This window comes from Pieris napi, chromosome 24 (assembly GCF_905475465.1).
Source record: "Pieris napi chromosome 24, ilPieNapi1.2, whole genome shotgun sequence".
NCBI lineage: Eukaryota > Metazoa > Arthropoda > Insecta > Lepidoptera > Pieridae > Pieris > Pieris napi.
The window spans coordinates 4,267,159-4,282,484 of NC_062257.1; the positions used below are offsets into that span (position 1 = coordinate 4,267,159).

The 15,326-nt window shown below is 31.4% G+C and overlaps 1 protein-coding gene across 5 annotated transcripts in view; it reads left to right on the plus strand.

Moving 5' to 3' along the window:
• Window positions 1-2,765: 2,765 nt before the first annotated feature.
• The window catches only part of LOC125061762 (extended synaptotagmin-2-B), a 38,168-nt gene continuing 25,607 nt past the window's right edge, over window positions 2,766-15,326 (plus strand). For 3 of the 5 annotated variants that reach the window (XM_047667353.1, XM_047667352.1, XM_047667354.1), the window contains exons 1-8: window positions 2,766-2,931; window positions 3,580-3,675; window positions 6,823-7,020; window positions 9,013-9,054; window positions 9,771-9,911; window positions 11,479-11,555; window positions 12,797-12,863; window positions 13,881-14,026. In XM_047667353.1, coding sequence (XP_047523309.1) covers window positions 2,929-2,931; window positions 3,580-3,675; window positions 6,823-7,020; window positions 9,013-9,054; window positions 9,771-9,911; window positions 11,479-11,555; window positions 12,797-12,863; window positions 13,881-14,026 — 770 coding nt within the window. In that variant the 5' untranslated portion in view covers window positions 2,766-2,928. Of the gene's footprint in view, window positions 2,932-3,114; window positions 3,134-3,274; window positions 3,358-3,579; window positions 3,676-6,822; window positions 7,021-9,012; window positions 9,055-9,770; window positions 9,912-11,478; window positions 11,556-12,796; window positions 12,864-13,880; window positions 14,027-15,326 lie in introns of those variants that run through there. The other 2 variants (XM_047667355.1, XM_047667356.1) reach the window with 2 other exon arrangements.

Below are 15,326 nucleotides of genomic sequence, written 5' to 3' on the forward strand. Positions count from 1 at the left end.
CTCAATACGTTAATAAGTAAATTAGCTAAAACAATATATATCGATAAGGTTTTTAAATTTATTTAGCAAATATTTTTTTTTTATTCTAAAAATGTTTTTTTTTTAATCATTTTATCGATATTTTTCTAGAGAAAAAATAGTTTTTAAAAATTAGCAATTTTAATAACCGCAAATTGAATGAAATTTTAATATTGAATATTAAATACACAAATGAATATTTATAACTATCTTTTTATCAAAGTTGGAAAAATATATAATTTATTGTATTTTTATATTCATACACAAATTTTATGTATATTTTAAGGCGATATTTTATAAAAATGTGGAACTTTGTATGTATTTTTAAGTTCTAAAATTAGAAAAAAATCAAATTGGACTGAAAAAATAAACTTTTAATTTACTAAAATTTTTATTAGAAAAGCTAGATTTTATTTTAAGATGGAAATTAGATTTATATTTTTAAATAAGCATTTTTGAGATTTACCTTGACTAATAAATCATATTTTCATAATAATAATTAGGTACATAAGGAAAAGTGGAAATTGTGTATTTACAATATTTTATATTTTTAAAAATATATTGACTGAAAAAAAAATTGGTATATTTTCTTTGTTTTCAAAATAGCTTTACCAATATTTATAAATTTTTCTAAAGTGAGCAAAACTCCTATACATTCAAGAATATAAGTTTGATTTAATCACATTAAAACAAATATAGAAAGTTAAATTCTACTGGAATAATAATATATTAGAAAAAGTAGAAAATAGTAATATTAATATACAACATGAATGTACTTTTGTTTAAATCACTACACATAGAGATTTTTTTCTATATCTTTATTATATAAGGTCTATACAGTTATAAAAGCGTATTTGTGTATTTCTTTAATTAATGGAAATTTGGAATGTAAAGACTGAAAAGAAATTGGATTATATTGGGGGGAAATGTGCAACAAAATAACAAATATGTTAATAAAGCTGTTTGCACATACAATACTAATTTAATAAGTATAGGAATGTCATTGACATTTATCAGGGAATGTCAAATGAAAAGTAGTTAGAAATAAAAAAAATATTATGGTTTGTTTTAGTGACAATTTAATTTAAAAAAATTGCTTAGCATAAATTCATATTGCGTAATCAATCCTATTATTTAAATCACATTTTATATTTTTTTCATTGGACTCTAGACACTTTTGACAATCCGAGACAAATAGGTCTAGAAAAGTAGGAATGCAAGTACTGCTAATGAAATTCTTTATATTTTTTACTGTCTTATTACACATTCCATTAAATTAATAAGGTAATTCAAATTATATTGTATGAGATTTTGTCGCCATAATCTAAATGTATTTCAAATCATAATAAGCTTTTATGAATTTTTGTTTGTATGTAATTATGAAATAAATTTATAAAAAGTATCCTTTTTTATTAACCCATTATAGGCATTATTTTTTAGTGCCTTACAATCTAAAACAATTGTTGTTTCTCAAGGAAACCATATCCATAAACGGTAGTATTACCTTGAATGTTAAAAAAATCTATGGAGCAAACGAATATTTTTTAGTCTAATGTTAATCCATATTTACTCCACAATATGCATGAAATAAGAAATGAAAATAAATTTGAAGTATTTATATTCTGTGATAGTCGGTTTTTCGAAACCAACTCGGCTGCTTGTAAATCTAGCCGAGTTCTATAATATAATCATTTTGGTCAAGAAGTTGTCTGTAGGTATGTATGTATTTGTAACTAGGACCAGAATGATCAGATAAAGATGGACTTGGACAGGACTCGCTTTATCAAAAATTCCAGTAACAATTCTAAAAAATAACCATAAATTGAATACGGCATTGGACTTGGAAAACGAAACAATTTTTTTTCGTGGAAATTAACAGATTCTGTACAAAAACTTGAATAATGATTTCCAAATTTTGAACAAAACCTTTAATTATGCTTGAAAAAATATAGAAAAATGTGATTTCCATTTGTTAATCGTGATTTTTAATTCCGTTATCCGTAGAATTCTGACAGCTATCAATTTTTGACATGTCAGAGATTACAAACCTTTTTGGCCGGGCATTTTTTTAATTTTCAATTTCAATGGACTATAATGATACCTTTAGTAGAGATATTTTGTTTGTTGTTGTATTTAATTGTTAATAAAGTTATAAGACATATTTTGTTTCTTTTTATTTTCCATTATCAGTTTTCCTCAATTTACATGAAATAATATAAAAATAATTAACGTTAATTGACAACATGAATCTCTTATCAAATAGTTGGTACCGAATTAATGGAATTAAATTGGGGAAAATATGCAAAATTTATTTTCCGCATGTAAGTAGGTACTGAAATCAGATTAATTAACAAAATTTAAAAGCTTAAGAATAAATATATAACATTGGTCCGTCTGAATCAAATCAACAAACAAAATATCACTACTAAAGGTAGGTTATACTTAGGCCATTGAAATGTTACAATTTGAGGGCCAAACTGAACATTTGATAGAGGACGCAATTTTATTTATGGGACTACATGTCCCAATGTAGTCCATTTTAAATGGTGGGGGGTCAATATACGCTTAACCCCAATAATAAAGACATTAAACAATTTTAAACGGTATTTACTATAGCCCACGACTAAATTTTTATTTCCCTATTTTCCATGAGATTCCGTTCCATGGAATAATTATTGCAATTCGTTAGTCTGACAATCCACAACTTGACAATGACATATTCGCCAAAATGTTATTATACATGTTCACAGTTCACACTTCACATCTGGCTCAGCCGTGTCAAGTGTTGTTGTTTAGCACTTGTTTATTGTATTTTTTTTACAAATCAAGCAAAGAGGTTGCATATATTTGTACACATTAGAACCAGCCGGAATAATCAGCAGATGAATCTTCTAAATAAATAGTGCGAGTATGGTAAGTTTGATTTCAAGTTTAAAAATAAAACCTATAAATAAAAATGACACACTGCAATTTTAGTCTGCTCCGAATAGTCCGAAATATTTCACTAGTTTAAAAATCTGAAAGTTATTTTTCGTCTTTATAAATAAAGCGTATAAGAGTCATTTCTTAGCAATGCGTTCTTATTAGGATTAAGAAGTCCTGATCCTAAGATAAGGTAATCTTTTTGAATATTTAAGTAATGTATAAATTTCGGAATACAAACAATATATTAGGTTTTACTTCAAGCTAATAAAATAAATTACCACACTGTAAAAAACATGGATATTGAAATGTAAGAAATCACAATAATTTACAGGTATATTAAAAAAAAAAATACAAGTTTTAAAGTTAAATTATAACTATCATTGTGTGAAGAACAATGTGTATGGATTAAAAAAAGTAAGTGTATGAACCATGTGTGTTGTATTAAAAATATGGGTTATGTTTGCTTGTAGTTTATTTTTTTATTAATTTTGCGACTATTTGTTGACATTCCAATATTCAAACATTGATTATAATAGGAGCGTGTAATCAACATTACATTGAAAATTAATAAATGAAAAATTTAGATGTGTTATACAAAGTTTAGTTAAGAGAAAATATAGTATATAATTTTTTTAGGCAAGCAATATGTCTGAAAATAGCAAGTTTGCTCTGCCTGTGAGCAATGATGGTGATACCAACGTCTTGTCTATGATCTACAGATTCTTTAAAAAGGTAAGTTTTTAATATATACTTAGATTATTTTAGTCGACGATATGAAATATATTGTGTGAATTATATTAGGTATATTTTAGTTACTGTTATAAAAGAAAATTCGATAAGATTGCATTTCCCCCCACAACATTACCCCTTGTCAATTGTTTCATGCCATATCTACACTAATATAATGTAATGGTTAAATTCTACAACTGAACTGATTTAAGAAATTATTTCACCGTTATCATCAAGTATTTATTTGCAACTGAATTAATCCACGCTAGGTTTATTTTCTGACTTCTACTGCACAGTAAAGTGTAAATAATGAATAATATTTTTCATATTAGCATTCTATCGATGTAGGCGCGCGCATTTATTTACGATTGAATGGTGTTCAGACAACACCCAAGCAATGCAATGATGTCAGACTTTTTGAATAAATATATGACATTATCGTCCTTATTGCAACCACTCAAGGCTCACATTTCAGTACATGGCTCTCTGAGTCACCAACCTTGGAAAAAGAACCAATGCTTAAAGTATCTAACCTTGTTTTACCGTTAACTGTATGAGATAATTAATTTAGAACCCAATTTGAAATTAGAACAGGTGTTTTATGCATTTTTATTGACAGATTTTTTTTGTCGGCGATTTTTTGTGGTCTTCCATGACACTTTAGTAGTATTATTTACGCATTTTTTTGATTGTGAATATGAAATATCTATAATATTATGATAATAAATATTACATTAAGGGTCTGTTTCACAATGTACGGATAAGTTCTACATAAGTTTCAAATTATCTATTGATTACTTATTGGTAGGATAAACACTATTGTTGCGTTTCACGACTGTCAGACTATTCGTCGCATAAAATCCATCATAAGTTATGAGTCCGATGAATGTCAAATAGCACAATTTATCTTACAAATAATTTATGTGTTGCATAGCTATTTGGTACATTATCCATACATGGTGAATCGGACCCTAAATATAATAAAGTTAATTCATTGTATTAAAAAAAAAATCATATAAAAAAAAATCCCCCTCTGGGCGTCCATGATCGGAGTATTCAGCATTCGGTGGTGGACGCACTGGCTGCCCTTCGTATTCCTTCAAGAAAAGAGAGTATCAATTCTTAAAAGGCCGGCAACGCAATCGCGAAGCCAGCTGGCATAGAGAGTGTCCATGGGCGGCAGTATAATTTAACATCAGATGAGCCTCCTGCCCGTTTGCCCCCTGTTCTATAAAAAAAAGCTTTTGCGAATAATACACTTATGAATGACACAAGAACTACTTTTTACAACTTATACCATTCAGAAGCTCTAAGATGATTCTTATGTGAAAATATATTTTTGATTCTAATTAAAAATATTATAAAATATCCTGTAAATTAAATATAACGGAATATTTCAAGTAAATGGGAAAATATACATACCTAACCACATTAGGAAACAATGTTATCTAATCAGTTTTATTTCCTTATGCTATTTATATTATATACCTATAGTATATATACTAATTTAGTGACAAAAATATTAATTTTATTTGCTATCTACGAAACGGTTAAATTTGTCATGTACTGGCTTAAATGGAGTCATTAGAGTTTCAGGCTGATATTCATATACCTACGTCCAAAATTCTAAAACTGAGCGTTATTAAAGGAGATGAAAAACTTGGCGATTAAAGAGTGGCGGAGAGTTTATTGCCAGTTTTTTCTCTTCCGTTCTACGCCATTGAGTGGCATTAATTGTGAAATTAGAAGCATTTAATATGTATTTCTTTATTGACGTTCATAAGTGTACATTGTGTTACATGAATAAATGATTTTGATGAAATCTAAACTTGAAAATGCTCAGTTATGGACCGACGGATATCAAAAACATATAATTAAATAAACTTAATAAACATATTTAGCCAGTCAAACAATTACGCATCAACATAGCAGTATTAAAATATAAATCACCTGCAATATATTATAACGCATATACTTTACTTTTTATTATTATTATGTACTAGTAGACTCGTCCAAGCGTTGCTCTGGCTAAGATTTTTGTTATATTACATAGTAGTAAACTATTCAAGAGAAACGGCAGGAGAACACCAATCCACCATGCTTTTTTGGTGGTAATGCCATTAAATTGTAGCTTATGTGAAACGTTGGTAATGGATCAATACCTAGGTACGAATAAAGAGCCATTTCTAGCGGTGGTATTTTAATAAAAAAAAATTAATAAAAGGACGCTTATTGTGACGTAACTATAAAAGATAGAGACATTTTCGCAGCGCACACTATTGATGGAAGTTTTTTGTTTATTTTTTTACACCTTGGGTTAGATTATTCAAGTTTTAGTAAGCATCCCTAATTTTTTTGAAAATAAAACATAGCCTATGTCACTCGGGAATAGTATAGCTTGCCAACGGTGAAAGAATTTTTGAAATCGGTCCAGTAGTTTCGGAGCCTATTCATTTCAAACAAACAAAAAATCAAACCATTCCTGTCTATAATATTAGTATAGATATATTATATCCCTGTGGCAGTGTACCTTTAGCTCTAGCAGCATTTCCTCGCTGTATTGCGATACTTATTGAGCGAGGAAAGCACCAGCTTTGGGGTCACCGGTACTATCTACCAGGCGCCAACTTAAATCTTTAATTAGCGCATGCGCAAATTACTACAAATATTTAGTTGTTACATGTAAATTAAAAAAAATGTGTGCGTGTACTAGGTGTACACACGTAAGAAGTGAAACTTCTTTATGACCTTATTTTTCGAAAAATGATCTACTATATGCAACTTAACAGAAATTGGTTAAATAAAGTTAAATTAGATAAAGTTTAAAAAAAGGCTTTTATTATCATAGACATGAATACAAATACAATTATTTCATTTTACCTTATTACTAGTAAGATTATTACAGAATTTCATTAATTGTAACTATTACTATCATTGTTATCGTTATTATATATTTTTGTTAATTAATGCCTTTTAATCTCGTCGGATCAACCGTGGTAGGGACAAGAAAAAGATGGCGGATAACCGAAAAATGTGACAAATGTGTGTAAATTTTTTTCCAACGCCGATAAAGAAGTTTCACTTCAATACTTAAATGCTTAATAACGTGATATCACTGTCTAAGTAACAATTGTTACCATTGTTCTTCAGGTATCAATAGTGGGAGCAGTATACCTGGTGGGTTACATGCAATGGAGTGTGGCATGGTTGATTGGACCAGTTGTTCTCTCAGTATTGAGAGACCAGTGGCGAAGGGAGAATGAGTACAGGAGGAACCTCGCAAAAGTCGTTGCTGTTTCATCCGAGAAGGATGTGGTGCTGGCACGGCTTGATGATCTTCCAGCTTGGGTAAGAACGTAGATATATATAGATGAAGTTCTTCTGCCGCGATTGTCTCATACAAGTACTAGATAAATAATTAATTATAGGTATATCAATTAAATTAGCAGAGCAGTATTGGCCTAGTGGCTTCAGCGTGTGATTCTCATCCCTAAGTTCGTAGGTTTGATGCTTGGCTGTGCACCAATGGACTTTCTATATGCGCATTTAACATTCGCTCGAACGGTGAAGGAAAACATCGTGAGGAACCCGTCTTGGCTTAGGCCCAAAAACTCAAATCATTTATTTCAATTAGGCCTATTAAAAAAGCACTTTTGAAAGTCAAAATTTCAATATCAAAGTCAATATTTTGCACACATTGATTTCATAATTATATGTGAAGACCATGTATCTAGAAATAAATACTATACTAAAATAAAATAGGCGCACGGTGTTATAATAAACAATACAATTGTGCTCACATATTTACAATTATTGCTACTATAGATTTTATTGTATGCTGATATGGATAGTAAATAGTATATTATAAAAATGGTATAACTATCGAAATGAGAGTCTTTAAAAATGTTTTTAATCAAAGGAGAGATTAGCGAGTTGGAAGGATACGTGAAATGAAACTTTAGTGTTTGAGGTACACCAAATGAAAACCGAAATAGAATTCACTGTCTTTATTGTCTTCTGACTTACATGGCGGTTTTAGGGCGACTGATTGATCCACGTGCAAGTGGAATTACGAAATAATCATACGTCGATTGGACAAATGGAATTACGAAATTTCTATATAGACAATAACTAGCCGTTTCGCGCCCGCTTTGCTGGACGAATTAAAATAAATTTTATGTTTCATTATTTTATTTTTTTTTCATATTTTTAATATTCTTCTTTTTAACTTCCCGCTAAGAAAATTGAAATATTTCGAAAATCGAGCTTTTAACAGATGTTGACGTTTAGAGGTTCTAGGAAGCCTCCCCGAATGTTTCCGCGGTGAAGTCCGTATGGATAAATTTTCATAAAAGTAAAACAGCAATAAAAAAATGAAGGAACGTTGGAATTTAATAAATAAATAGCCATAAACCATCATTTCGCATCGAATGGTGGTAGTTTCATGTCGATACGATCAGTGGTTTAGGCGTGATTGAGCCTCAAACGAAGACCATTTTCATTATATATATATATAGATAGATTACACCTCTACAAAACTAAAATTCCTTCAAAACGAATGAGCGTTTAATGAGTCACTGAAGAACAACCTTTGGATTCGTGCTTTCGTTGAAATATGTCTTCTATTGTCTTTGGACACGTTTTTTTTACGATGAATTGAATTATTTATTACACTAGCGACCCGCCCCGGCTTCGCACGGCTGCAATGCTGATACTAAATACACTACAGAAAAACTGTGCGGCCGGCCGGTACCGCCGCAAACACTACGTCCCGCAATTTTTAAATCTGTAATATCTTCGAAAATATTCACTTAAATCATACGGTGTAAAGGGCCATATAGATCTATATTAAATGAACATTCGAAAATTAGCCATTATCTGTCGTAAAAAGTAAATGACAAAAAAAGTTATTGTGGGTTATCCATAAGAGATAGACATATACTATCACGGACTTTTCTGTAGACCTTTTCAATGTGTACAATACTTAGTACATTATTGTGATAAAACTTGTAGGATTCAGCCTGCGTTTGCAATGTAAGCGGAAAAAATGTAATTATTTACGACATCACATTAGAAACCTCAAAAATAACAGTACTTCTCCACTATTTAATGGATGTTATTATACATATAAACCTTCCTCTTGAATCATTCTATCTATTAAAAAAACCGCATCAAAATCCGTTGTGTAGTTTCAAAGATTTAAGCATACAAAGGGAAATAGGGACAGAGAAAGCGACTTTGTTTTATACTATGTAGTGATGACGCTTTAAGTAATAGCAATCTGATTTAGACTATTCTAGAAAATCTAGGATAACTTTTTGATGTATATAATATTTCTAGGTCTTCTTTCCGGATGTGGAACGCGCTGAGTGGCTAAACAGGGTAAGATATCTACTATATAAAAATAAGTCGGGTTTACCTTATAAAAAAAATATATTTGTAATATACAAATATATATTTTTTTTCTTTTTTGCAGTTTGTAATTAGTATCTCGACTAAAAAATTGTACACCTTTAATCCATATTTCGATTACGTTTAACGAAAAAATATTTACGACTAAAAAAATCACATCATACGAAATAAAGTACAAGTACTTTATTGTTCTCATAAAGAGTATTATTACCTGAAATAACGTAAAATACTTTATTGTAAAGTAGGTAAATAGTTAGGAAATCAACATATCTAAATACCTTATGAAAAAGATCACTTGTGTAAACATAAAAAAATCCCTTTCCGAGCGGCTTGATCCCTTAGCGTAGAGATGTTGGGTCACTCTGTATCTTCTACCGCATAATTACCATGTAGCGTGTTCAGAGGAGTTGTTCGGATTAATACCTGCAGCTGAGTTTCATCATCGGACGTCGAGGTTGAATACGATATACCACCCGTATCACCTCGACACCTGTGGTTCCACAACTGACCGTTTCTAAAGGCACTTTATGCCTACTGAAGTATTTCCGAACCAATTCGACTTAGAGTCCTTCAAGAAAAGAGTGTACCAATTCTTAAAAGGCCGGCAACTCACTCGGGAACTCTCTGGCATTGACAGTGTCCGTGCGCATAAAATGTTTACAGGGTTTTATGCCAATTATTTTCAGATCCTTCTTCAAGTGTGGCCAAATGTGAACCACTACGCTAAAACCATTTTAAAGGAGACAATTGAACCAGCCGTCGCAGAAAGCTTGGCTAACTTTAAGCTCAATGGTTTTAAGTTCGAGCGTATGATACTTGGTACTATCGTAAGTAATTCAATATTTAATTACGACCCCATCGTTCGAGTATTACGTAACCACTATAGGGGTGGGGAGTCTTTGATTTTCTTATTTGGTGATTACGTCAACAGTAATTATTAACTTTTTTACACATATATAAATAATAATAATTTATTGCAAGAATATGGTATATACAAAAGATGGTACAATCGTATGTAAATTCGCACATTCAGCCACACAATGGCGCACAAATTTTACATAATTAGTCATATGAATTGGTGAATTCTTATATTATTTGTATCGTACATATCATATTTTATTAAATTGATATCAACTACAGTGTCTTCGCAAATAATCATTTATTGAATAGTACATTTTTTTCCAAAACAATACACCAAGCTATCCACACATTGTCTATGCTTCAAAACGAAATGCATTTTCGAGGATTCCTACAAAATATTAATGCGTTTATGTACTATTATTTTTGAGAGCTTAGCTTTTACTAACAGGGGGGGGGGGGATAAATTGCAGTAAATCATCATCAATCAAATAATGAGGGTAGAGTGCAAGAAATGAATGACTGAATCAACAAAACATTAGCCTGAACAATAAAATAAGATCTTCGCCATATTTAACTATTGGAAGTAATTTCTGCAAATGCCATTTTAAAAATGTCAATTGTCATTGTCATTCGTTGGCTTCAGCGTGCGACTCTCATCCCTGAGGTCGTAGGTTCGTTTCGGTTTCGGCTGTGCACCAATGGACTTTTTATGTGTGCATTTAACATTCGCTCGAACGGTGAAGGAAAACATCGTGAGGAAACCGGCTTGCCCAAGACCCAAATAGGCGTGTGTTAGGCACAGGAGGCTGACCACCTACTTGCCTATTAGATTGACAAATGATCATGAAACAGATAAGAAATCTGAGACCCAGACCTAAAAAGATAGTGACACTGGTTTGTTTGTATTAGATATTTTTAATGGGCTTTAGAGATTTTTAACATTTTATTCCTCATTTTTATTTTAGCTAGTTTAATACATTAAGCGTCTGTTTCACAATGTACGGATAAGTTCTAAATTTGCTATTTATTATTTATTTATTTATGCTTTATTACCTTATTTACAAACATACACATAAAAAAAGTACAAAAAACATGTAACAAGCGATTTCTTCCAGGCAACCCTAATGTGGAATAATGAAAAAGAAACACCGACAGAGGGTAGAGAGTACAAGAATTGCAAAAAATATTAAAAAAAAAAAAAACTCAAAATAACCCGTTACATCTAAAAAAAGTAAAGTCTAAAGGAAAATAACAATAATAATAAATAATAAATAAATATTTTATTATTATTAATTTATTACTTATTGGTAGGATAAACACCATTGTTGCGATTCACGACTGTCGGATAGCGCTATTCGTCACATAAAGTCCATCATAAGTTATGAGTTCGATGAATGTCAAATAGCACAATCTTCCAGATAATTTATATGTTGCATAGCTATTTGGTACTTTATCCATACATTGTGAAACAGACCCTAAGAATGTTAATAGTCTATGAATATAGATAATGTGAAGTTGGATTTTTTTTTTAAGGCACCAAGAGTGGGAGGCGTAAAAGTCTACGATAAAAATCTTTCGAGAAATGAAATCATCATGGATGTGGATTTATTGTGAGTTTTACGATATTTGTCTATGGTTATGTTGATTAAGTTGATAACGCTAATTAAATGTTTACTTGGTTTACTAATTAACCTCTTTGTCTCTGTATTTACGCTATAGGCCTGTATTCACTTAGATTAGTGATTCAAAGTCAAATCATTTATTTCAATTAGACCACCTAAAATGGCACTTTTGAACGTCAAACAAAATACAAAGAAGATTCTAGTTGCCCCTTCCAAAAGGTAGTTTCGTGTGGAGAAGAATGGGCAAGAAACTCCACACTTACTCTTTTAAAATAGGTCTACAATATTTTGTTTACATTTGTTAAATAAGATTAGTGCAAGTGATTAGTTGGCTGCGTAGTAAAGTGATTAGAAGCGTGTTCTATTTTTTTGCGAGTAAATTGCGAGTAGTGACGTCGCGTGCGCCCTCCCTTCCCCCTCACTCGCAGCGAGCCTGCCAAACTATATGACAACTGAATTTACGAAACAGAGCCACTAAACAATAATTCGACACTACTACACTACACTACACTACACCTGCACTAATCTAAATTACTAATCACTTGTACTCGCACTAATTAAAGTGAATGATTAGATGAAGAGATTTAGTACAAATTTGTATGAAATCCTGCAATTCTTTTAAAAGTAACGCTCTTAAATCCTTTCACAACAGCTAGTTCGACTAGATCATTGACAAACTCAATGGTGTCATAATGTAACTTTGATCTTGTTTTTAATTTAAATTCAATACAAGAAATCGTTTAAAGTTATTTAAAACGTCTTTTATTTATTTATTTATTCATAAAAGCTTGCCAACGCTTGGCACACTGATACATTGACAGAAGAAAAGTAAAATACAGTTTTTAATGTGTCAAGCACTTACAGGCAAGCAAGAAGTAATATGTAATTAATTAAGCAAAACAATAATATTTAAAAACGAAAATCGCTCTCAAAGTCAGAGGTGAGCAACTATGGATGTCCAGATCCAGCTCGTTTAACAGAATGCTCAATCTGGACATCGGGGAATTTTGGCCAAAACGCGTTCTCCGGAAGGGAGGGATAAATGGAAAGATGTACACTTTTTGTATACATTTAACACTTATAGCACTTATGACAGAAAACACAGAAAGATAATCATCTAGTTGCCTAATAAAAAATAAGCCAAGATCTAGAATTTGTAGCGCCACTGCGGTACTTGTGTGTATTGTTTCACTGTATCAATCAAATTGAACTGGTCAATTTGTTTTCAGTTACGCTGGAGATTGCGATATTTCATTCGTTCTTCAAAGAATAAGAGGAGGAATCAAAGATTTGCAGGTAAATAATAAATAATATAGAGCTAATGAAAGAAGATAATTGAATTATTTGAAAACTTTCGGATGGCAACAGAATGTCATTGAATTTCTTAGGTTAGTATGATTTATTGTCTTGATACTTCATGTAATTACTCATTTTTATTTCTATTATATATTTTTTCCGAATAGTTAACAGGTATAATCCTAAACTTTGTTTTATTGATTTTTGGATTCTAATTTTGATTATTCCGAATAAAGTTGTGTTTTATAACAAATATAGTTTTAGTTTTCCATGCAATGCTATTCATTTTAAGTATCAAAAGACTAAATACATATTGTATTTAATTTCATAGAAATACAGTTAAAATCAATGTAAAAAAAAACAAGTATCAAGTGAGTTTAATCCACAAAATATATCAAACTTTTAGGGATACCATACTTATTTTTTTTTAATTTGCCGCGCTTTATCGTTATCTTCTTTCATTAGCCAGACTCTATAATGTTATATAGTAAATATAATAATAGTTTCAAGAGCTGTCAAACCATTTTTAATATGCAGCGCTTTAGACGAGCTTGTGGACTGCGAATTAATACCCCCAAGGGACACTGTTGATTTTTTTCATAAATCAAATGAAATCAAAAATCATTTATTAGTGTAGGTAACACAATGTACACTTATGAACGTCAAAAAATAAATTTACATTAAATGCTTCTAATTTTACATTTACTGCCAGTTCTCTCTCTCTCGCATAGAATGGAAGAGAAGAACTGGCAATAAAACTCTCCGCCACTCTTTTTAATCGCCAAGTATTTGTTTTACACAACGTTTGTAAGGAGCTGCAACCATTACACCAGGTTCCACATGAGTACAATGTAGTACGATAACTATTCTATAAAGTATTGTTCGTGGCCATTAAGGCCGGCTACGTACTCGCAAACCTCCTGGTGTTCTATCCATGGGCGACAGTAAATACTTAACTTTTCCTTTTCTTAAAGTCATAAAGGTTCTAGCCACTTATTAATTTCTTATATTTTTCAGATTCACGGCATGCTTCGTGTGATAATGAAGCCGTTGATAACGAAAATTCCTCTAGTGGGTGGTCTCCAAGTGTTCTTCCTAAATAATCCGTCCATAGACTTCAATTTAGTGGGAGCTGCTGATATTCTGGATATGCCAGGATTCAGGTTAGTTACATTAAACATGCTGTTAAAACTGGCTGCAGTTATAAAAAATAAATATAATAATACTAGCAGACCGGCCAAGCGTTGCTGTGGCTAAGGTTTTTGTTATATTACATAGTAGTAAACTATTCTAGGGAAACGGTAGGAGAACACCAGTCATGACCACCATGCTTTTTTGGTGTTTATGCCATTTAATTGTAGCTTATGTGAAACGTTGGTACTTTCAACACAGCGCCATCTGTTAGAATTGTATCAAATAATTTGCAATAAAATAATATTGCGGGTATAAATTGAGATATAAGCTATCCTATCTCTTAAGTTGGATCAAACTACACACGGTGTGCAAATTTGATTGATATCGGTTCGGTAGTTTAGGAGTCCATAGCGGACAAACAACGTGACACGTAATTTATATATATTAAGATGTGACTGTCCATGAGTATCACTTAACATCAGATGAGCCTCCTGTTACCTAAAAAAAATCCTTCCAACAACCGCCACCAAACTTAACTCATTTCTCGATTTTTACGTCAAGTACCTAAAATCATCAGGCTTAGGGTTCAAGAACAGCGTACCAATTTTTGAAAGGCCGGTATCGCACTTGCGAGCCTTCTGGCAACGAGTGTGGTGGGCGGCGGTATCACTTATAGGTCTCATATCTAAAGCTGGCGGCTTCAACACATTTACACTTTGTGCTTGTGTAGTGTCTGTGAATAAGCGCGAGGCGTGACGTCACACTGAATATGCATCATGAAACGAATGTCCGTTTCTCTCGCGCTCGGTCAAGCTTATGAGTATAAAAGAGACAGTTATTGTTTTGCTTTTGCTTTGATCTTTTTTCTCATTATTATTTTGTCTGTGATTGTTTTGTATTTGGTTGGAAGTTAGAATACTTCGAAAAAAATGTCTTATGAAATAATTGGTTCCGGCAAAACGTTAACAGGACAATCTCGTGAAATAGTGTACAATGTTTTTAATTATTTTAAGCATCTTAATAAAAACAGTTTAATGAAAGAATTGTTAGTTATGTACGCAATAAAAATAATATAATATATTATATTATCGTATAATATATCATATCCAGAAAAAAACACAAAACCCAACCCACCCAACCTTACTAAAACCAGAGTAGACTAAATATAGCTTGGCAAATTGGAAATTTAGCAAGCATTAGTGTGAGTACTGTGAACGCGCCAGCTTAACCGACCTATAACATCAGAAGATCCTCCTGCCCGTTTGCCTCCCGTTACATAAAAAAACAACATAATTGTATTGTCTTTGATTAACATAACTTTTATTCATT